The sequence below is a fragment of the Calypte anna genome, chromosome 1, assembly GCF_003957555.1.
Source record: "Calypte anna isolate BGI_N300 chromosome 1, bCalAnn1_v1.p, whole genome shotgun sequence".
NCBI classification, from domain to species: Eukaryota; Metazoa; Chordata; class Aves; order Apodiformes; family Trochilidae; genus Calypte; species Calypte anna.
The window spans coordinates 35,134,814-35,159,424 of record NC_044244.1 but is presented as its reverse complement, the minus strand read 5'-3'; the positions used below and the strand labels follow the sequence as shown (position 1 = coordinate 35,159,424).

At 41.3% G+C, this 24,611-nt stretch overlaps 2 protein-coding genes across 2 annotated transcripts; both read left to right on the top strand.

Annotated features, from left to right (window-relative positions):
• Positions 1-231: 231 nt before the first annotated feature.
• Positions 232-11,995, top strand: LOC103538161 (putative DBH-like monooxygenase protein 2). Its single transcript, XM_008504486.2, is given in 11 exon segments — positions 232-297; positions 939-1,154; positions 4,307-4,390; positions 5,574-5,741; positions 6,670-6,808; positions 7,452-7,597; positions 7,950-8,041; positions 10,198-10,294; positions 10,496-10,555; positions 11,523-11,653; positions 11,932-11,995. Coding segments are annotated over 11 exon segments (1,263 nt in total).
• Positions 11,996-12,517: 522 nt separating this feature from the next.
• On the top strand, positions 12,518-23,959 carry LOC115600438 (C-type lectin domain family 7 member A-like). The gene is made up of 9 exons (XM_030469208.1): positions 12,518-12,640; positions 14,441-14,488; positions 16,583-16,630; positions 17,248-17,337; positions 20,247-20,312; positions 20,843-20,967; positions 21,460-21,594; positions 22,287-22,390; positions 22,974-23,959. Exons 1-9 carry the CDS (start codon positions 12,559-12,561, stop codon positions 23,158-23,160), a joined length of 885 nt encoding a protein of 294 aa, XP_030325068.1. The 5' UTR covers positions 12,518-12,558; the 3' UTR covers positions 23,161-23,959.
• The last annotated feature ends 652 nt before the right edge of the window (positions 23,960-24,611 follow it).

Here is a 24,611-nt window from a genome sequence, read left to right as displayed (position 1 = left end):
TATTTCCCCTTCTCTGTTTCTCATCACTTGTCTCAGCAGATTAATACAAATGGGCTTTTCTAGGCTTTCCTAGCAAGTAAATAGAAATAAACTGCTACTTCCTCCAGAATCCACAGACCCAGACTATGTTTTTGTGTTATGCAACTGGGCAAATTGGAGATGAGATGCACAAGGCACTTCCCAGCAGAACTGGTTGGAAACCCACTGTAGTTCTCTGTTTTTCATAACAGGATGCTGAAAGGTCTTACCCTGGGCAACAGGAGATGCCCTTTTCTCTTTACACTAGATCCAAGCAAGGTACAGTGCATGGAGCAAAGGCTTTTTAATTTTTTTTTTTTATTCTAGTATTCCACAGCAGTCCAGGAGCCCTTTTTGCATGCCAAAGTAGCTCTGATAAACCGTGGAACTGAGACTCACCAGCCCATTCCCAAAAAACTTGCCAATAGTCATCACACCAGATAATAGGGCGGCACAGCCAGGGTTCATTTCAGCATTTGCAGCAGAAAGGCAAATAAGTCAGAAGAGCCCCTTTTTCCTGGTGGGAAGAGCCAGCATTCACTGACCCTGAGGAGTACTGGGTAGGAGGTAAACATTTGTTGCTTCTTTTTTTTTTTTTTTTTTGGTAGCACAAAACAGCTCTTAAAAATGTTTTAAGATGTATATGGGATGGCCAAGCATGGTTTCACTGAGGCAGGGAGCCAGGATATATTATGTAACGTGTTGATCTTTCCTGCATGTTAAATCGGATATGAAACCATCAGGTTCCACTCCTCCTTTCTGGCAAGAGGCCCAGCCTCACACACTTCCATATAAACTGGGCCCAAAGCTTCCAGCAAAACTCAGGAACTGCAGTGGTCCTGGTGATGATGGGAGTTCTCTTCTTAAGAGTCAAGAGCATGTTCTTCCTCTTGTTCCTCCCATGTTTTTGTTCTGGTCAGGCTGCAGCTCCCCAGCTGCGTTTCTCCAGCTCCCTGGATCCTTCACACAGGTTCAATCTCCACTGGGACCATGTTGAACAGGAGGAACTGATGATGTTTGAGCTGCAGGTCCATACAACTGGCTGGGTAGCGTTTGGATTCAGGCCTCATGGAGAGTTGCCTGGATCTGACATCGTGATAGGAGGTGTCTTCCCAAATGGCAGCATCTACTTCTCTGTAAGTTGAAAAGAATTCCTCTGCATCCCCCTCTGCCAAGGGTCATTCTCAAAGGATATTGGCTTGAAAGCATATGGGCTTAAGTGGCTAAAGAGAGGTGTCCTGGGCCATTTAAGATCCTTAAGTTGGCCTCTTGACAAACCAGGGGTCCTGCAAGCCCCTGTGTCATGCCTGCTAGCCCCATGCAGCTACCTAAGGTATGCTATGGTATCCTACATGGCATCACGGGATGCTGTTCAGGCAAATAAACTGGTCCCACCTGCGAGTCCAAGCCTCAGGCAGAATCAATTAGATATGAGTGGAGCAACCACCTATTGTGAAGCTAGAAGAGGCTGCTGGGAGTGTAACTCCTGACTCAAATTAGAGCTCAGTTCATCCAGGAGTCAGATCTGAAATTCACGTTTTCCTTCACCAAAGGTCTTCAAAGATGAATTTACTTGGTTTCCTCTGTAGTAAGAGGAGATGTGTTCACATCCCAAGGGTGCTTCTTCCTGACTGTCTTAAATGTGTCCCAATAGAACAGGGTAGGACACTCTTGGAACTTCCTTTTTTCCCTATTTTCTGTAAAGGCAACCACTAAAAATAGATGCCTGATGTTAAAACAACTGGAATTTAGAGGAATAAAAGTCCGCTGAGAATGCTAAATAAAAAATAACCAAAAAACAGGCTGTTGTTTTGGTATTAATCATGACAGAGAAGTTTAATGCTATCCAGATACAGAAGGAAAAGGAGTTCACACTGATGAATTGTTTTCCAGCAATGGTGGTTTTATTTCATTCAGCTGTTTTCAGTTCCCTTTTCACACAACATTAAAATGTCTTTTGCATGAAAAACATCTCGGTGCTTGTCTAAAATGGGTGAACGTTGGAGCAAATGAGGTAGTTAGCCTTACTTGTGACCATTAGCTGGTTGCAAAACTGCTCTTATAATACCCAGTTTTGAAATCTTTTCATTGATTGTGACACAGACAGGGAACGGCTACAGGGGAAAAGAATTATTAATTTGGAGGAAAAGTTAATTATTTTTTAAATAAATAGAAAATAATTTTCATCCAGCAAAGTTCTAAGGTTTTTTCCACTCCTTCACATATCAGAAAACATGTCCCAGTTATTTAGGTCTGGAGACATTCCAGGAAGCAGGCACACTAATGATGACAAAAATCCACCTTTGCTGAGTAGGCTGTATAACACATCCACTGCATCCGTGGAACAGACAGTTTGAAGGAAACATATGTCAGTTGCTATAAATGGAGTTCAAGTGGAGTTTTCCATTTGTATTTTTCCTTCTAACCTTCTCTCTCTTTCATCCTTGATTTTTGTTTTAATTTTCCTCTTTATTACAACCATGACAAAGTCATTACCTAAGTAACGTCCAGTGAGTGAAAAACTGGCCCAAAATACTTGTTTTCACAAAGGTGAAGAGGTGTTTTTCAGCCATTTACTGCCTTCCTCCTTTATAAGGTATATTTATTTTTAAAATATTTTATTTCTTTCATAATAGCTCATTTGCAGAATACCTTTGAATTGTAATCTTTTTATGAAAGAGTGCAACAAGTATACTAGTATTTCAACATGGTAGCAAAACAAAAGCTGTACTTTCAAACCATGTCTGTGAATTGAGCACCTTGCTTACAGAAAAAAAAAATTGCTTAGAGTAATCTGAAGCCATTTATCAGTGGATAAATTCAAGAAGAGGAAAAGAATGTTAGAGGCAACATTGGGATATCAAACAAAAGCTGTAAGCAGGTTTTGAAATAATCACTTAAAGGAACAGAGATAGGAGAAGAAATTACCAGCAAGAATTTCATACAAAAATATTCTTCCTTGACCAGACTGCTGTCTGGTAAAATTTTTCTCTTATTTTTTATCCCTCCAAAGTTGAATACTGCAGCAAAACTTTTCAAGGTAGCACTCAACTGCTGTACATGAGGGAGAGATTTTCTTTATTATGTTTCAGGTTTTTCTTGGACTGGTTTTCATCCAAGCTGCAGCCACTGCTTTCTCATTTCTGACCATTTGCACTCCTCTGCCACAAAAATATGGTGCAACCTCAGTCAGCCAGTTTGGAGCTTTCCTCCTTTTCATCCATCTTCCCTTTCTGCAGCTGTGTGTACAGTCCCACCTTTATAGCTCACATTTTCATGTCAGCAGTTATTGTGGCCCATTCTGTTCCCAGTGAGCTCTCTAGAGGAATTAGACATTTAGATGCTTTCTAAACTCTGTCACATGTTTCTGTGCCTTTTTACCAAGTAATAATTGCATTTGATGCCCTCAGCCATGGATTTTTTGTCTTTTTCACTGTGCCTATTCTGCTAAAGCCATCAAACTCTATTGTCCTATACTGATGACATTTACTGATTCCTATTTTAGTGTTTTGGGAACTATACAATATCACAGAGAAGAGAAATATGGGAATACATCTAAATGCTTTGTGACAAGTCTGCCTAAGAGCTCAAAAGATGCAACACACGCTGCTGCATTCACTTTCTCCCCTATTAACTTATGCAGCATCTCAGCGTTAGCTGGAAGGACCTACTGGGAGAGCTGGAGCCCACCATTAGCATCACCTCGTTGTACATGTGCCATCCTCGTCAAATGGAGCCCAACAGAACCAGCTCAGTTAGGTATTGCATTAACACCTTCCCTCTTTAGGCAGCATCAGCCCACACAGTCAGCACTCAGTCAAGAGGCAGCAGCATCAGCTGATGGGTGTGGGCAGTAGTGCAGAGTGAAGAGGGGCACTATTTTTGTGTCAAGAGTTGTGGGATTGGTGCTATCATGTGTTGTGCTTGTGACTTCAGAAATGGGCCATTAAAATCTTGATTGAACTGAATGGGCGTTTCCTGTGTTCAGGTTACAACAGGCAAATCAGTAATGTAATTCTTTTTGAGGGGAAAAAACCCCCACAAAAACCAAACCAACAAAACCAATCAACCAACCAAGCAAAAACCAGATAAAATATGAAAGAAAAATAATTTAAGATCTCATTGCAATCAAAAACCAATCAGCCCAACCAAGCTAAACACATCATCCTTCCTGCCCCCTCTGCTTCTTGGTCTCGGTTGCCGTGCACCACCTCCCTTTGCCTTTCCCACTTCCTGCTGCACATCACTGAGTAGCCAGGGGAACCTTTAGGTGTCTGTTCTTTTCCAGTTTGCTATTCCAGTTGAAAAAACCAAGCATTCCTGTACTTTTATCCCACTGCCCATGGTCAAGCAGAAACACCATATCTACAAGGTAAGCTTGCAGGCTGTGTTACTAGAGGAAAAAAATGGGAAAAAACAGATTTGCTCCTTCAATCAGGGCTGGTTTTTACAGCATTTTCGTAAAAATTTGGGAGCATTCCATCTGTCCTTCACTGTCATTGAGATGAGCCAAATAATTCATCTAGCCTGGGAGAAGATAAGCTCTGTCTTGTTTCTAGCTCTGGAAACACATTTGACTTAATGTACATCACACCTGAAGAAACCTTGCTACAAGTCTGATTTAGTGATGTGTGTTTGATGCAGTGTAGTGAGCTCAGGCCACGTAAGCCATTGGTACCTTTGAAAGCAAAGGAATCCTCCAGAATTTTCTGTAATTCAAAGGTCTTCTGCTTTTGTTCTTGGAAGTCACTAAGAATATCCATATAGAAAGCAAAACTAATTTTTTTTAGTCTTGTTTTCAAGATTCAGTATGAAAAGCAGAAGAGCAATGAAAAGAAACAGGAACTTCCCAAAGCAAAGTTAGCTTATATCTCCAATTAAGAGAACTTTGCTTCAGTCAATCCTCAGTTTTGTGGGGTTTGAAGGTTTGAAAACAGATGTTCCATTGTATTGGAATAAGGCAAAATTTCATAAGGAAGACTTCTCATGGACTGGAAAAAAACAACAAAAAAGAAGAATTTGACAGGTAATCCTACAGAAGAAACTAAGGAGCTTTAATCAGTTCTTGTGGTAATATTAGGATTTGTAGGCCTGATCTCATCAGTGCTTGTATCAAGTTCAGCAATCAGTGAACAAATTCAGGTAATTTTCAGGACTTGTTTTAAACTATCTTGACTATAGTACTTCTGGCACAACTGAGGGAGCAGTGAATTATAGGAAACTTAAGATCAAAGTCCTTTATCTTGCTTTGCAGCCAAGAAAATGGTGTAGAAGGTAAACTATTTATATTTCCAGTTTGCAGCCACACTGCCCAACATAACAGGTCAAATAGACCTGGTGATTCTGATAGAGGAAAGGTGCTTTAAAGGAAGATTCAAATCCTTCCTGGGATGGGACTCTTCTGGGTGCACACTGAAATGAGTAGAGAAATCATCATCTAGTTTACCATTCATCTTGTAAATCAGACTGTGTCTGTTTGCCTAAGCTATTGTTAAGAGAAAGAAGTATTTTAGGCCTGTCAATAGTGTATTTTTAACTCTTTCTCTTGGTTACAGTTTGAACCTGTGATAACTCCCCACAACATAACTTTGGTTCATCACATTCTTGTTTATGCCTGTGGCAATGCCAGCCTGCTACCCAGTGGCACAGGTGATTGCTCTGGACCCAATCCAGATTTTGCCCTGTGCTCTCAGGTGCTTGTAGGCTGGGCTGTGGGAGGAGAGGTGAGTCTGCAGGGCCCATTCCTTTCCTCATTTCTTGTTGCAAAACGTAATGCTCTTGTTATCAGCTCATCCGGTAACACTCCACAGCCCTGCAGGGCCAACCAAAGTGAGGAAGTTCCCTTATTATCAGCCCTACTTCTGGTGCATCAGGTGATGCTGGCCATTTCTACATAGTAGTCAATACTCTGCATATGTATGTGTGCTATTATCATACCTGCATTAAACAAGTTTTCTATTTCACATAAAAAGGCTTTCATCCTACCTTTTGATAATGTTGCCACTCATTTCACAAAATTCTCCCTGTGTTAGGCTTGCATAGCAAAAGAAGTGTACCCACTCTCTGTTTTTTTTCTGCTGGCCCTGCCTCTTTTTCAGCAGAGTAAAATTAAAAGTTCAGTGAAATTGGTGCTTCTCTCTGAGTGGCCTAGTTAGTAGCCAGTGCTGCTCAAATTTTGGTATCTGTCTTGTGATGGTCACATAGCCTTTCAGAGCAAAATGTATTATATATTTCCTTAGTATCCATATACATGGGAACAGAGAAGAAGGATAAGTTTTAGACAAAACCTTTATACTAACTTTATTCACATTTTATATTATTCAGTGCCAATAGTAATAGGAAATATGCTGCAAGAGTGTACGTATAATATAAACATTTTGCATTCATTATAATACAAAAATTAAGCTGATCAAAAGGAGAAATGAAAAATAAATTTTGAAAATTCTTCCTTGCTCCAATTCAAAAGGCTAGGAAAGGAAACTGGCAGAATTTCCCTCATTTTACTTTCTAACAATGTCTAAATAAATGTTCAGAAATGCGAGAAAATAAAAACTTTCTTTTTGTAAGTTTTCAATTAAAAAAAAAAACAAAACAGATCTGTGTAATACAATAAGTACTCCATATAACTTTATTCCTTCTCCTCCCCTTTAGTCTTACCAATATCCAGATGAAGCTGCAACTTCCATAGGGTCACATTGGGACCCCCAGTATGTCCGACTAGAAATCCACTACAGTAATTTCGACTTGTTACCAGGTGGGTAATGCTGGGTCATTGTCTGATTAAAAAATAGTCATCAGGATGGAAGTCTCAGACTTCACCTACAGGCTTATTAGAAATAAGCTTCTGCATTAGATTCTTTCACAGGCTGCTCAGTACAACCCTCAGGACAGTAAGAGTCAACTGGATTGGGGTCCCATTCTGGAAGAACTAAAACACACTTTAGAAGCACAGATAGTTACACCTGCTTAAATAGAAGCATCATGCCATCAGAAAGGCTGAGCACATCTTCCTGCTATGATAGGAATGAGAGTGTTATGGAAAATATCAGAGAAATGTGGTCATCGTGGGGAAAAAGAAGCTGAGTGGAAAGGATGTGGCAGAAATAGGTGTATCAAGGGTCAAGATCAAGCCCTGAGAGCCTAATAATACCACCTCAGGCTTCTATCATGACATCCAGCACTCAGTCCTTATGACAGGTGATGAAGAATGCCACCACACTAATTGCCATCATTTTACAGAAGGAGCAACAGAAGTGTGGACTGATTTTATAGTCTCATTTGAGACTCTAAGCAGGCCTTCCTGTTAATCTCTGCCTTCCCCCGTGTGTTATTGGGGAAAACAATGTATTTATTGCTTCAGGCCCTGCTTCTACTGTTTCTGGAGTCATTGGATGAAGAAGTGGCAATTTTTGTTTTACAGATTTGATTGACAGTTCAGGGGTATGAATCACCAGAGCTACGGAAATATGATGTGGGGATTCTGCAAACAGGTGTCTTCATTTTCCCTGTGCATTTCATTCCCCCTGGAGCAGAATCCTACAGATCTTATGGACTTTGCAATTCCAGCCAGTTTGATGAAGTGAGTGTGGGGACAGCCATACGAGATCCTTCTTGATCTTTCCCACTTTCCTGTATCTTGTCCTAGTTTTTTATATAGCTGACAGCAAGGTATGCTTACAGTACCCAGCCAGAGACATCACAAGGTGAGACACAGTGCCTAGAGCCAGAAGAGCAGTGTTCAGAAAGGCTCACCAAAGCAACCTTTCAGTCATCACTTACCTGAGGAAATGGGCTTAAACCCCTCTTTTAAAAAATAATGTTAAACTGACAACAACACAAGGTCCATAAAGCTTTTGACTTGATAGGCAGGCCTGAAACACAGCGCTAAGCTCTGCCTGCCAGGCTCTGACATACTTCATTTTGAACTGCAGATGAATGGGATGCTGGTTCCAGATCTGCATGTTTTTGGCTATTTGCTTCACACCCACCTGTCTGGCAGAGGACTCAAAGTTGTTCAATACCGGTAAGAGAAGAAAACTCAGTGCTGCTGCCCCTGCCACCAGGTCAGTGCCTGCTCCTTGGGCTTGTGGGCATGAGAATGATGTTCCCAGGTTAGTCCCCATCTGTCTGGATGTGCAAGAGACTCTGCAGTGTCTGAACTGCAGCAGTAGCCATAGCAGAATTGTAGAACTAGTTCCTTAGTAAAGAAGTGTCAGCTAAGCAGAGAGGTTGGACTTTTGTGGGTTTTTTGTTTGGTTTGGGGTTTTTTTGGTTTGGTTTAGTTTGGGCTTTTGTGTGTGGTTTTTTGTTTGGTTTTGTGTGCTTTTGTTTTGTTTTATTTTGTTTTAGTGTTTAGGTTGGAATAGACCTCCAACATCATCCAGTCCAACCTTTGACCAACACCATACTCTAACTACTAAGCCAAAGGTTGAAACTAGGACTGTGCCTCCTGCTAAATAACACAGGTCCAAGCAAAGCTGAGGTATGAGCAGGTCAGACATTGCTCATTTGGCTTCTAGGCACAGTTATGAAATATCATTCAGAAGAATCCAAGTTGTTCCAAACTGCCCTATCTTCCCTTGAATATGGCTTTCCTCAGTCATCCTCAGTGGTGCTCTACAATCATACATGGTTTAAATGCCTTAGCCCTGTGCCTCTATACCCACTCCCAGCACACCAAGAGATGGTGCCAAGTGACTACAAGCTCCTTTAAATAGAAATAGGAGACTAACATGATTGTCTGATGGGTATTTTCACCTTTCTGACCAGTGGTATCTGCAAATCCCTCACCTAGCCAACTCTGCTGCCTAACTGTGGCAAAGAAGGAGAAAACTCTTTAAAAACCTTAGGAAACCAACTTGGTCTGCTGTAACTAGCTAAATAAATGGGGACTGTGTAACTTGAAAGGTGCATTGTAAATAAGTCTGCTCCCCAGTTATGCCTGCCTGTCTCTCTCAAGAGTAGCACATTATACCTGGAAAACATAGTTATTTCTTGGAAAAGGAGAAAAGTAGACATCAGTAAAACCTACTGACTTCAAAGCCATCCCTCAGTTTCAATGCTTGTGATCTCCAGCCCACACTGTCCTGACACTTGGATTGCTGTGCCAGACATCAAGAGAGGAGTGAGCCTCTCTCCATCTCACTAGCTGGCACCTTCCAAGTTCACACTCTAAGTAGCACGGAGTCACATAACCAGGAGAATTTGCCTTAGGCTTCAGAGGAAAATGGAACATTCTGTCTGTTTTCTAGGAACTGCTTGAGGTCAGCCTAGAGAGAACCAAAGGAATTTACTTAGGATGTGCATTTACCTGACAAAGGAATTTCACAGGCTTTACCATGCTAGGACCATGTCCTGCTGCCATGTCAGGTACAGCCTTCAGAGCAGAAGGTCAAGTGCTTGAAACACATCCTGAATAGATGAGACAGACACAGGTTCCAAGCCAGCTTCCTCCACCCTGAACCCATTTTGCTGTAAGGTGCAGCTGGGTGATGGTGGGACCCCACTGACCCACTTGCTCAGAGCTGCCAGCAGTCACGTAGCAAGTCTACAACTAACAAGCAGGCTGTGTGACAGCTGCTGGGACAGCCTGGCCATGAACTTCACAAGGATTTGTGGGCTGGGTGCCTTGACGCACCACGCTGTGTGCACTCTGGATGCACTTACTAGATCGAAGGACCTTTAAAGGTGATGGAGAAGCAGCACTCGAGCAGAGCAGAGACCACCTAAAAAGCTGTATCACACACTGTTGAAATAGCAAGGAAAAATTCATGTTTGATACTTCTGCATCTGCAAGGGAGGCCTGCAACCATACCCTGCTAGGCTCAGAGAGTCTTCATTTTTATTTTAGGACAATATTTTGCTATGGAAGTATTGGAGTCTTACTTCTGGGATCCCAGACTGTTTTCTGAAAGGCAAAAGTTTCAAGGCACAATGATTGCTGACATGTAGGAAGTCTGTATTTGGACTCCAGACCAAAGAGGGTTCGGTGGGAAATTTCAAATGTGTGTCTGGAAGTGACTGTCACCGAAAAGATGTGCTTTGGGCTAAGGTACAAAAGATTTCAGGCATGATTTCTGCAGGGGATTTTTCTCGTTTCTGTTTAATTCATCCAGTAACTTGCTAGCCCACAACCCTCCCTGGAACCTCTATAGCATTTTCTCCTTGTTGTCTCCCCAGGAATGGTGAGCAGCTGGGGGTCATCTATGAGGACAGCAAGTATGACTTCACATTACAGGAGATTCGGGAAGTGAAGGAACTCCTGATAATCAAGGTGGTCAGTTCAGCCCTGGGGATGCAGCCAGGGGCAGGCAAGCTGGGGAGGTGGTGAACACCAGAGGTGGCAGAGTGTGTCTTTCATTGCACCTCAGGCTGTGGCCTGTTGTTTTCACAGTTTCCTGGTTCCACATGTTGAGAGTGGTAGTTTTGTGTGCTTTACCTGTGCAGCTCTAACAGTATCACCTCCTGTGTTCCCTAGGGGGATGAGATCCTGGTTGAATGCAACTTCCAGACACTGGATCGGTCGGGGATTACTTTTGTAAGTTTGTTTTTCTACCTAGAAATCTTTCATTGCTTTTAAAATTAATTTCTTTCTGGCTGGCATCCCTCTTCCCCAAGCAAACACAGCCCTGGCAAAGGCTTCTTGTGTCAGTAACACAGGCACAGTGAGGCAAGCCTTGTACAGTTGCTTTCCAGCAAGACCCTCTTACCATAGGTTTATGAACAGATCCCAAAGCTTTCTTGCATCTAACACCATATAAGCTAAATCTTGCCCCAAATGCCAAGTGCAAGTAGCAAAACTTGTTAGTTAGTTTTCCATCACTGAACATTCGGATATAGTGGGCAGGCAGTAGCCAAATACAAAAACTGACATCATCTGGCAGCTGATTTGGACTTCTCAAAATATGAAGGCATTATTTTTAGTTCTTCTTATTCAGACCAGACGTCAGTTTTGCAGAATTTAACACATAAACACTTATTGTCATACTCAAGCTTCATATTCTTTAAATCATATGTCATGCAGGGGAGTTAAGGATGCTATTGCACTTAGAAATGGGAAGAAGAAAATAAGTTTTGACTTAGAGAGGATTACAGAGGTTATATTCACAGAAGGCAACACTGATTTGGTTGAGCTCGTTCCAAAAGCAAAGATCAGCTGAAAAACTCTGATCTGAATATCACATTCAGTTAATTCCCTGAATGTTTAGTTGAACTTTCCAAAATTTCAGATTTTGGAATATTTTAGGTTGAAATAGAAATATGGTAGTCTTCCTGAAGGAGAGGAGAAGTAGGTTTGGATTATAAAACCACAGAGCAGTCCATTTATCAGACTCTTGACAAAGGATACTTTAATTATCTGTTTCTAACTCTCCAACAAATTACCTTCTTCTTTTTTTTTTTCACCACACAGGGTCTTCATGGACTGTGAACAGTGCTTTCCTGGGAAGAAATAGCTGCTTTCTTGTGTCTCAGCAGATCTCTGAGTCATTCTTGTGTCTTTGCAGGGTGGGCTAAGCACAATGAATGAGATGTGCCTCGCATTCCTCTTCTACTACCCTCGTAACAACATCTCCAGCTGTATGGGCTACCCTGACATCTTGTATATTGCACATGGACTCAACCAGAAGGTCTCAGAGTGAGTCCTGAGTCAACATATTTCTGGAGGTAGCAGAGCAGAATATAACTGTGGAGAATGGTAAATGGATAAGATAATGAAAATTAAATGTTCCTGATAAGGAAGAAAAAGCCATGTATCTAGATCTTTCCACAGGAATCTATCAGCTGTGATACTTAAACAATCCCTTCTCCTTTATCTTTTTCCCCCCTCCTTCCTCTCCTTCTCCTCCTCATCCTTCCTCATCTTCTCATAATTTGTCTTCTCCACCTTCTTATTGCATCTTTCTCTCTCTTCAGTCCAGTGGAAGGATTGATGGCCATGAACCTTGTTGACTGGGACAATGAGACTGTCACTGACTGACAGCCAGTGAAACATGAAAAACATTCACTGAAGCGTGACAGGAAGCCACTTCTGCAGTGGTGAGCACATTTCTCTGTGGAGCAGGGGCATGGGCATCACTATTTCAGATCTCTGATTTTAAGAGAATTGCCTTCTGGACTCTGCAGTGCTCCTTAACCTAATACTCTCCGTGTCCACCCTGAGGGCTTCACATTGCATCCCAGGGCTGTCTTCTGAATCTCTGTACTTTTCTTTTTCTTTTTATACAATTTTTCTTTTCAAAATACAAAGCAGAAGGAGGGGAGCCAAGGTGTCAAGATCTGGAAAGTAAAAATACTGCTAATTCCAGAACTACTTCCCAACAAAGGTGACCATCTCAAGATCACAACCTTAAACTTAACATGCAGCTCTCACAACACCAATCAGAAGTTGTCTTCTCACTGCAAGCTTCTGTATGACAAAAAGAGGAAAGAACTTCTTCCTGAAGGGTAGAGAGGGGAAGGAGCTCTCAGTCACCCTCTGTTTAGTGTACCATTTTAAAAACAGCATTTAGGGGAAAAAAAACAGGAGAAAAAGGAGAAAGAATGTCAGAAAATCTCATTTACGCTGACTTGAACTTGACTGAATCAGGCAGGCCTGGACTGCAGAAGGTCATTGATGTCCAAGGTAGGTCAGACAGCCTGCACTGAGCTTTCTTTGTGTCCTTCAGCCTCCCTCCCACATGCTTTGAATGAGTGCTGGAGTGCATCAAAGCCCCAGAGAGGCCAAAGGAAAGGAAAGGTGAGGGTCAGTGGCATGGAAAGGACATGGGTAAGGTGTTCAAGTAGGGTTTTTTTACCAAAAAAAGGGGGGGATTGTTCTAAGGTCTATTTTTCATTTGTTAAGGTGCAAGTGTGAGGGAGTGTTTTTTGTGCGATATTAAGAGTAATTTCTACCAATTTAGGAGATTATTCCAGAGCTGAACATCAGCTCGGCTTGAACCAGGTGTGTTCCTACACAGCAGACTCTGATTCCTGCAGCAAACCCAGCAGGAGGCTGCATGCCTGATGTTCTGCTGCTTGAAAGAGTCTTGTGCTGCTCCTTGCTAAGCATGGCTCTGGGGCTCTTTCCTCCTTGCTTTGTCTGTAAGAACTGCTTGTTTAATAAAATGTTTCATGGATGGATTTAGTTTGCTTTAGTACAAATGACTTCACAAAATTCTAACCTAAAATTTATCTTTCTTTAGTGCAATAAAAATTACTGTGTGAAAGCTTGCACTACTTTTGCTACATCTGCTTAAAATGGCATCCTATGCAAAGAGACTTCATATTCCTTGTGTCAGTGTTTCATTTGCTTTTTTATTCATTTTCTTTTTAAAATAATGATCACTTCGACAGAAACAGTAGTTTCTATTTCTTTACTATGCTTGTCTTTTGTGTGAAGTGTGACCCCTTGGCATGTATTTTCAGATGGCTGGAATTGCTAATGCCCTAAGAAACAGTGTTTCTATCACCTCATTCAACAGGTAACTTCACAGCTAAACTGACAGACACTCACAATTGATGGCACCTGATTAAAAATTCCACTTTCCTTATAATTCAATCCATGTCCTCCTAATTACAGTCTTTATACAGTTTTCATAGTATTTTTATGTTTCTCTGTTTGTATCCTTCTGGAAACCTCTATCTGCTTTTTTCTTCTATGTGTTCACTTAATTTATGCACAGCATTTCCCAGTGATTACACGTATCTTACAGAAAAGAGATCAAACACTGGCTTCTGGCTTCTTTTTTCCTCCAGTCTGCTATTTTCTCTTTGATAGAGGATTCTCTGGATTAAATGCAATGTTCGTAAGGGAATGAAATTAATTCCATAACCCAGAAGAATGCATTTAAACTCAGTGAAGACATTAACATTGTATGGTGATAGAAACCAAGGGGCTCAGTGCTGTGTAACAGAGTGACTTTGAATGTTTAATAAAACTGCAGCATCATATTTCTTCCTTTCTGTGCTCTTTTCATGTGACCCTGCCCTTCTTTCCTTCCTCACATGCTTTCTTGCATATTTGTTTGTATTTATTATCTGCAGGTAATAAAGTTTTCACTTTTCTCACTATCATATCATTAACTAGTAACCCCTTCAAAAAACTTTCAAAAAAGTTTTCAGGTTTGCTTCAATATTCTAGGCATTCTCATCAGAAACTTAGATATTTTTTCTTGCTTCTCTTTACATTGAAATGTGTGTGCACGTGCCTATGTCTCCCTTGTTATTGTCTGCACAGAAGATAAACCAGATCTGTTTCTGCCTATCACAAGTCCTCTAAGGTGTGAATGCAATGGATAAAAATATTATGCAGGCTTAGTTAAACACAGTCACATAAACAGGCTGCTGTCATGTGTTTAGCATTTCTCATAATGTCATTAATTTTTGTTCCATTTGAGTTGTTTCTCAACTGTCCCTACTTTCTGCTATTTTTGTTCCATTTTAGGTTCTACATACACAGAAGTGAAAGTGAAGTCCCTAGACACAAATGCTGGTGAGTTTTTAGCTGCCTTCTAAACTGATATCATAGAATCGACTGGGTTGGAAGGGACCTCAGAGATCATCAAGTCCAACCCTTGATCCACTACTGCTGCAGTTACCAGACCATGGCACTGAGTGCCACATCCAGTCTCTTTTTAATTATCTCCAGGGATGGAGAATCCACTACTTCCCTGGGCAGCCCATTCCAATGTCTGACCACCCTTTCGGTAAAGAAATTCTTTCTAATATCCAACCTAAACCTCCCCCAGCACAACTTGAGACCATGCCCTCTTGTCTTGCTGAGAGTTGCTTGGGAAGAGACCAACCCCCACCTGGCTACACCCTCCTTTCAGGGAGTTGTAGAGAGTGATGAGGTCTCCTCGAACACCAAGAGGAGAGGAGGCTATGCCTTGTTTTCCAAAAATGCAGTGATATAAAACCATATGGGAGACACAGAGGTGAAGTCATCTGCTTTGCATGGCCAGAGTAGGGGCAACTGATGTGTTGTGTTATACACAACTGAGCACTCATTGGCTTCACTGGTGCACAAGACATTTTGGGCCAGATCAAGAAACCACCTAGCCCAGCCTCCTGTCTCCAAGAGCTGACATAAGTGAACAACTAGAGATGACTAAGAAGAGGGCAGACCTACAGGATACGTGCCAGTGACACTTCAACCTGCACCCATCTTCTCAGGGACTTCCTGAGGCAGATGTCTTTCCACCCAGCTGCCCTCAGGGGATTTCTCTTTTACAAAGTTACCCAGTTTCTCCTCACTTCTGTAAACAGCCCTGATTTCTATAATGCTCTTTGATCTTTTTACATCACACAAAGAACCAGCTGGTTTTTTACTCTGAGCTGGCCTCCTATTAGTTTCAGCTGTTGCTCTGAAGTGTACTGAAAGTGACATTAAGCAGCCAAACCCAATCCAAGGTCTTCATGACACTTTTTTATGTAACTCTGATATAGCTTCTTCTAAGTCATCTCCTTTTCATGCTGCAGAACCCTAATTTAAACCATCATTTACTGCTTCCCTTCTCTGAACCTTTTCCTAGACACTTCTTGAAACACAGGTAGCAGAACTGCATGCACTGTTGAAGGCAAAGGCAAATTATGGATTTACAAAATCCTGGGGTAGAAAAAACATCCCTGAATTTTGCTCATTTTCTTAGTGGATAATTCCTAACATGTAAGGTCATGGAGTCTTCATCCTAGGAGATATTCAAAACTGAACTGTCCCTGGTCTTGGATAATCTGCTCTCCCAGGTTATCCCATCTTGTTTTTCAGATTTCTAGTATATATGTAGAAGCAGGTGTGCCACAGCTGGTTCATGCTGCTGAACACTTTATTTAAATGACAGTCAGTTTTGTATTTTCTGCATAACTACTTCTGCACTCTGGATTTTCCTGTTACCAAGGTCTCAGGGATTTTGAGGTCAGATGCAATGGTAATACCTCCCTAAATAGCTCTTTAGATTGTGTTAATTTCCTGTTACTCATTCTAAGACTTACTTACAACCTACAGCCCATGCCAGCTTGGTCTCATTAACTTTGGAAGTTACTTAAAACCTCCTAGATGTCAGTCTAGTTTTACTCCCTGACAGTTAAGATGAAATCTCCTCCTTCAGAGTCTTTGGACAAGTTGCACAAGATATGGTTCCAGTCCCTGAAAAATCAGAAATCTGGGTCTTTACCCCATCTTCTCAGACAGGAGCTAAAATGCTGCCTTTTTATTTTCCTGCATAGGGTTTTGGGACCACTTTGGGAATTGTCTCCTGAGGATTCCTGGTCACCAGTTTTCTTCCTCCAAGCTTCCATTTTGACACTAAAACTCCTCTCCACACTTCCCAGTCTTGATAGTTTTCCCAGTAGACAGTTTGCACCTATCAAATAGATTTATTGATCAGTGCAATCATCATTTCTGAGCAAACTTCCACAAGCAGAAAACCTGCTTTCAAAGACTGGGTTTAAATCAGTCTGATTTGATACTGTATTAAGTATGACAGCTTCTTAGCTTTTCAAATAGCAGTTCAAATAGCAATGCACAAGTAGGTGTAAAAATTAAGTTAGACCAGATACTGACTGCAGTTTGCAATTTGGCTTTCAGGTCCTTGTTGTCATACAGACACCATTGACATCAAAGATAGCAGAAGGGGTAAGTAAATACTCTAGCAGATATGTGAAGCATGAAGAGATGGAAATCTCTCCTTTGCCTTTTAATTCAGTGCCTGATGAGTAAACACTGAGTATGTTATTTGTTCCCTCTTAGCCCTACTTGTGCTCTGTAGCCCCCAGGTGAGTATCCACTGAATTGACAAAATATCTCAAGGATCCTCTTGAGGTAGTTCCTGAGCAAAAGTCCATAAACAACAGACAAAAGAGAAAGGGGAGACAAAGTCGACCAAAAAATTTACTCTACCAAGGGGTATAACATGGCAGGACCTTTATCTTATGGGTTGAATGGGATTTGCTTTCATCAAGAGGGCAGATACAGATCCCAGTGAGCACTTAACTCTAGTATCAAATGCAGAAGAATTCAGCAAAGTATTCAAGCCTAGGAGCAGAAGAGTTCATATTGAATGTCTGTGATGAAAAAGAAATGTGTCCACAGCATATCCATCCCAAGAGCAAAGATGTCAGCACTGAAGGGCTGTGCCTAACATAAAAGAGGTGTTTCAGTGTGAGCCTGAAAAGGGCATCTGTGAATGAAGATGAAGGGTTTCTTTCCTAGTTTTTTTCACCTAATCTTTATTTTTTTCTGTTTATCTTCAGGTAAAAGCTGCTGCTCCAGAACATGTGTCACTGCATTGGTTGCTGTGGTAATCCTCCTACTGGTCTTAGCAGTGTGTCTGGTATTCTTGTGTAAGTCCTGCTAAAAATGCAGTAGCTGCTATTAATCCGTGACTCTCACCTAATGACTGAAATCTACGTCATGACATCCAAAACAAATAGCAACAGAAAACTGACAATGCTCAAACAATAATCTATTTTACAAATGTTTTGAAAAAACAAGTCAAGATCAGTTAATGCCTATTGCTATTATGGCTGATATCCATGAGAATGTTTCAAGGTGATCAACATATGTCACCAAGATGCCCATAATGGCAAAAATCTTTAAATAAATATGAAAAAACCCCTCATTTGAAAGAGGTAGCTAAGTCACATCTTTAAAGAATTTATTTGCATCTTAAATAAAAGCCTAGTATTAGGTCTCCCTGCATATATATCTCGAATTCATAGCAATTATTAAACTATATAAAAAGTTATATATTTCTTTAGAAAAAAAGCATTTTTTTCTTGGTTAGGAAAAAGAAAACAACACAAACAACACCAACAAATCATAATAGAGCCACGCAGTACTTCTCATTTAATATTTTCAAGGAGTAATTTTTAAATTTCAGATGTAGTTCCTTGTTTCTTTTTACCCTTTGATGGCTGAGTGAGCTTAAGAACTTTCCACAATCACTCAAGTCCCAGAGTTTGCCACCTACTCACAGATGCACTTGGAGAAACTCTTTGTGAAGACAAAGATTTGATTCAGGTTTGGCTGCAGTTATTGTTACCTTGTTGTAACTGTCTCAGTGAGCCAAAAACACACTCCTAAGAAACTTGAGAAGCTAAATCAAATTAGTTTTTACCTTCACTAGCATATGGCTTTTACTTGAAATTCAAATAAAAACTGTTGCCATTGCAACTGTTTCACTTTTAAGTTATAGTTTTATGAGTTTTCCATATGGTTTTATTTGGCCAAATGCACTGTTGTTGACCAAAATTTCATTAAATGAACTAAATTCTCACTTCTTGATATTGCTCCAGCATACAAGAGCTTTGTAGGCAAGAAGGCATTTTCCATTTCTGTTCATGAAAATTACAAAAATTTTACTCTGTGGGATCTGACCAGATTTTTTTCTGACTTTTATAATGGTGTCTTTTTTCTTGAGAGAAAATATCCATTAGTAAGTAGAAAAATTGGCCCTGTATCTTATGAGCTAATCTTCTAAGAACAGGTACTTCTGACATTGTTTCAAACACTCCTTCATATGAACTGAATTTTGTTCTTTTTTGAAACCATCCTCAAGACATATGCATATAAATGCATATATGCATGAAAAACAAACCATTTCAAACTGATTTTTCTGGCTTCTTATTCCTTGTTGCTCTGGGGATTCAGTGAAAGGCAAAGAAAACCTTAATGTTCCCAATTAGCATATGACTAAAGCAGGATAAAATTCAGTGTTAAGTTGCTCCGGTTCAAAAATAACACATTGCTGCTTTGGTAGGTTTCTGTGCCTTTGAGCCATTTTTCAGTAGTGCTGCTGTCTGAATCTCTCAGGGGGATTTCACAGCTAAAGGTGACAATGTTCCAGAGGAAGATCTTCATCCACCATTTATGTGTTGTACACTGATTTCCATCAGGTGGGAGAAGAGGTGCAGTGCAGGCCTGGGGAGGAGTGGCTGGAGTGGGACCTGGGGGTGCCGAGTGACAACCACCAGAACATGAGCCAGCAGTGTGCCCAGGTAGCCAAGAAGGCCAATGGCATCCTGGGCTGTGTAAGGAACAGTGTGGCCAGCAGGTCCAAGGAGGTGATCTTACCCCTGTACTCAGTGCTGGTGAGGCCACAGCTTGAAAAGATGGCATAGATTTGGGCACTTCACTACAGAAAGGACATGGAGCTGCTGGAGCACATCCAAAGAAGGGCAATGAAACTGATGAAGGATTTGATGAAGTCTTAGGAGAAGCAGCTGAGGTTGTTTAGCCCGGAGAAGAGAAGGCTGAGAGACCTTATGGTGCTCTACAAGTACCTTAAAGGAGGTTGTAAAGAAGTGGGGATTGGTCCCCCACTAGTTACAAGTGACAGGTCAAGAGTTAATGGCCTCAAGTTGCAGCAGGGAAGCTTCATGTTGGATTTTAGTTTGGAAGAATTTCGTCCCTGAAAGGGTTATCAGGAACAGGCTGCCTAGGGCAGTGGTGGAGTCACCATTCCTAAACATACTTAAGTGATATAGACATAGTTCTTAGGGATATGGCTTAGTTAAGATCCTGACAGTGTTGGGTTAATTGTTGGACTCCATGACTTGAGGGTCTTTTCCAAAGTAATTCTGTGATACTCCCATCTAAACCCCACAGGGAATTTCTAAACTGGTAAATCCAGAGCCCTGAGAAGACATGATAAATATTTTTTTAAAACCCACTTGATCTTGTCTAGTAAACAGCAAAAATTCATCTGAGACCTCAGCTCCTTTCTTCACCCTCTCAAAACTCTAATTTTCCTGTTTCTCTGTGATAGATTCATGCAGATAATAAAAAATTGTAAACCTCCCTCCACTGCCACTTTTTCTGGGAGTGCGAAGCCTCTCGCTGAGCACAAATCCATCACCTTCTGACCACTCCGTCAGAAGAAAGAGCAGAATCAAGGCCATGTCAGCTTGGTTATCTGCTTTAAAACTTAAAATGAACACTGCTGTCTCATTTTGATCTGAGGGAGCTGAACTGTTGTATCATCAGCTCTGCCTGAACACCTCAACCCAGCTGTCCAGGTAGGGGCAGGCAATGACCACAGCTCCAAGCTGTGTGGGAACACACTTGAGCACTGATCTCTCCAAGACAGACCCTACCTCTTTTTGCTACTGTTACATGTACATAGGACACCACATTTACTGCTACTCTGAAAATGAGAGGAACATTTTTTGTGAAGTTGTGGAGTTAGGCTCTTTGGAAATCTGCTCCACAGATTTATACTACAGTTTGAGGTTTGTTTGCTTATTTCCAGACCACCCAACTACAAGCAGCCCACCTGACTCAAAACCACTCTCTACCACCTGTGAAGAGGCACTGAGTAAGTAATCCTCTGTCATTAAAAAAAAAAAAAAAAAAGGGTTCCAGGAACCTGCTAGATTGCTGTTTAAGGGAGGAGGGTGTCTGGACTTTGATCAGATGAAAAAACAACAAGAAATCTGACGTCATTATATCATGATAATAATCTGATATTATTCTCAGAAATAAACAACCACATCCCATACATTCGTAGATGAGTTCTAAAGGCCAGAAATATTTCTCATGTTCACCTTCTTTAAAAGCAATGTTTGGCTAGCTCTGCATTAATAGTTTAAAATTTAAAGAGGGGAGATTTAGGTTAGGCATTAGGAAAACATTCTTTCCTGTAAGGGTGGTGAGACACTGGCACAGGCTGCCTAGGGAAGCTGTGGTTGCCCCCTCCCTGGAGGTGTTCAAGGCCAGGTTGGATGGGACCTTGAGCAACCTGGTCTGGTGGGAGGTGTCCCTGCCCATGCAGGGGGTTGGAATTGGATGATCTTTAAGGTCCCTTCCAATCCAAACCATTCTATGATCCTGTGGCATCTGTTTCAGAGAGAGGTACTGATTACTCTCTCATGCCAGTGCAGAGGAGCCAGGAGGCAGGTGAATGCCTTGGTATCACATCACATCCTGTGACCATGATGGATCAAGTGTCCCAAGTGCAATTACCTTTAGCTGTATGGGACCTGCTGGATAACCAAAAAAATTACATCACACAGTCCTTGTCTCCTTGAATCATCTTACCCTTTCCAAGTCCCACTCTGTTCCTCCTGGTACCCTGCATGGCAATGGAGAGAAATGTTCTTCTTTCTTCAGTATCTGTACCGCTCCCATATTTTGCAGCAGACAGATAAGACTTCTGAAAACTGAAAGCTGCTTTTTTGCCTTGATAATTTCTCTTCATCTTCTGAGCAAATATTTTAAGGGCTGGATAATTTTTGTGCTATTTGTGATTATGCTTTCCTGACTCATGCCTAGTGACTCCTGGGTGGCATTAGCCACAGGGAATGGAAGGGATCCCAGGTGGCCTGATAAAAATTATGGATAGGACCCCACAGGTACTATTGTGTCTGTTACTTACTCTCAGACATTTCTTCTGTAACAGGATCCTTTTGTTAGTGTGAACATGGATTTTTCCACACTTGTTCTTCTCTTCTGCAGGCTGCCCCCAAGACTGGGAAAAAAATGGGAGAAAATGCTACTTCTTTTCTCCAAAACAGGAATTAAAAACCTGGAATGATTCCCGTAAGGAATGTATTGCCAAGGGTTCAGACCTGGTAATCATTGACAACGAGGAAGAGTTGGTGAGGTCTAAATTCATGGAGCTGCCTCTAGGGTTGCTCGAGCTGTATGCCAAAGGGCATGAGGGGTTATACTTGTGTCTTCTCATGTTAGATGGTTTGGGGGGGGTCTCTAATCTGCTGTTAGCACCTCTGTATGGCAGCAAATACCTTAACAGTAAGATGCAGCGTGGTGGTTGAAGTCTTGCACCTGGAAGCTTCCCTTCCCAAGCACGCTCGTGTGGGAAGGAGCAAACTCTGGGCCAAGCTGACATTATTTCCATGTAACTCTCCCCTTGTACAGTATGATTTAATTTAGTAGAATGATCCTTTCCTGAAAGTATTATCACAAGGCAAGGCTAAGCAAGTAAAAAAGACACTTATCTGTGGCAGTCATTGCCTCGATGAAAACTGGAAAGGCTTTCCCATCACAATTAGAACAAAAAAGTGTCCCCGGGTATCAAGTAACACCTAGTTAACTACAATGTACAGCTTTAATGGTATCACAGGTGTATTATTCTATTTAGTCTAGTCCTAAGTAGTCCCAAGAAGAGAGAGATTAAATAAAAATGGAAAAATTCAACCTCTAAGCTGTGGAAAGAGATGGTGTGGCTGGATGCACACTGTACATTCCACACTGGCTGTTCAGATTTCTGTGGACCTCTGATGTAGAAAATGTAATTTTAACATATTATCATCATTTGTTTCCTTTCCAGGCTTATCTTAAGTCACGATCAATGGGTTCTTACTATTTCCTTGGTCTCACATACTCTAAGGAAAAATGGAAGTGGACTAATGGCACGGAACATAACCCTGACATGTAAGTTTATTCCAGCAAGTCACTGTGGTGCAACATCTGGAAACAGTAAAAAAAAAAAGGCAAAAAACCACCTCAATTCCAACAACAGGGAGTACAAGGAAGATCAGGGACTGCAGTTTGTAGCAACCTGATTACCTGAGATTCAGGTGCTTCAGCACATCCCAGTGACTGCTCAAAGAGAGCCACTAAGTTTCATGGGAATACAGGCATGTGATACCAGGATGGCCAGAGAAGACGGAGCAGGGAGGGAGAAATGTGACCAAGTGGAGTTCAGTGAGCAAAAAAATGATGTACCAGGCAGGGACAAGAGAGAATATGATGTCAGCACCATTGGATGGAGGCTACCAAAGAAGGGGAAAGTCACTGGATGGGAAAGCAGAGACTATATCCTTTTGTTTAGTTTGGGGAAGAAAATTAAGGAATGGGAGCAAAACTCCAAAAGGTAGTTTCTAATTCCACTGACAATAATATGTCTCAGCATCAAGACCACATGCTACCCTGTCTTTCATGGAAGTGATATTGATGACATTGCATTCAGCTAGGTCAGGAATGCAACTAAATCTGACTTTTTCTCCCTATTTAGGTTTCAGATAGAAAGTATATATTCTGACTATTTCTGCACTGTCATTGGACATGACAAAGTACAAACTGCATCTTGCAATGGATCCTCAACAACAATAAATATGTGTGAAAAAGCTGCTGTTTCAGAAGGGCAGAAAGAGCTAAAAACAAGGGATCCAGCCAGCAATGTCATCGCCAGATTCCTGTAGGAATGGTGGATGGGATTCACCTCATTTTTCCTTACCTGCCTAAATATCTAGTCAAAGGGATTCTTACAGCATCCTTCTAGACATCTTGCCAAGCTTAGCACTTTTTTTCCCCAAGATGGGTGTCCAACACTCAATGGATCCCCCTCTGGAAGAGTCCACATTTTCACACCTGAGGAGTCTGGGTGACTTGCTGATACCGGATGCCTGACTTTCAAGAAGCCACTCTTGGGTGATATGAGTCCAGCCTTGGTGACAGATGTCATCACAAGGGATCCTGTCTTTCACAGACATCCATGCATATATACCCAGATATTCATAGCCCTTCTTGGGCACCAGGAGACACTTCAAAGCCTTGCCATGCACTGATCTTCCCCACAACCACAAGTGAAGGTCAGCACCTATTTATACTTTGGATCTTTTGTGCAAACACACTTATTGCCATGTCTCATATATGATTGACAGGTCAAAGTCAAATGTGTATGTATAAGCCTTAATCTTTAAAAAAACTGGCTCTGGTAAAAAAACACACTGGATAACAGACCCTATGGGGCTAAAATGTGTTTCACCAAAAGGGAAATGATCCTACACCACAGATCAGTGCATAAAATCACCACTAGTCCTGTGTACATCAGCAAAAGTATAGCAGATTATGAATGAGTGCTTCTAGGGAAGCACTAGGATGAAGAGCAATAGTGACCACCAAAGCCTGAAAAACAGTGTCTAAATATTAGCTTCCACTGGACAAAAATTAGTCAAATAGTTACCTGTGAAGAACCTGATGAGAAGTATGAGAGTGACCTGCAAAGAATGACAACACAAGGGACTGTCCTGGTTTTCTTGGATAATGAGCAGTAGAGAAAATCATGCAGCAAGGGTTTTCCTGCACAGAGAGGTCAGAGCCAACATCAGACAGAGGTGGCATCAGAAAAGCAGAGATGTGACCTGCAAATGTGAACATTACCAAAACTCTTTCAATGTGTTTCAGTGGCTCTGGAGATCCTGGGTCTTTCATAACTAAGGGTTATCATTCTTACCAGGTTCTTTGATGCAGAATCGTTCCTGCTTAAAATGATGCCAGCTGTAGTGCAGTCCTTCATCTGCAGGATGGAGAAAAGTGTGAATTCCTTAATGAAGTGACAGTGATGTCAGATATTCTCACTAGGAAAAAAACCAAACTTTTTCTTAATTCAAGAATTTCTACTCAGAAAGATGGGGTCAAGGATGGTGAAAGTGGAATCATAAAAAACTCTCATTCTGACCTAAAAGCACATTTTGATGCTGCCCAAATGAGCAATGCTTCTTACTGCCCTCATTCATCAAGACTCTTTTGAAACATATTTATAATTCCCCCACTGACTTTTACTCACTGAAGAAGAATATGTTGCTCTAACAGAATAAACTCAGTGGTCAAAATCTAAACTATTATTTCAGAAGCAAGCTGTGTTGGAGGT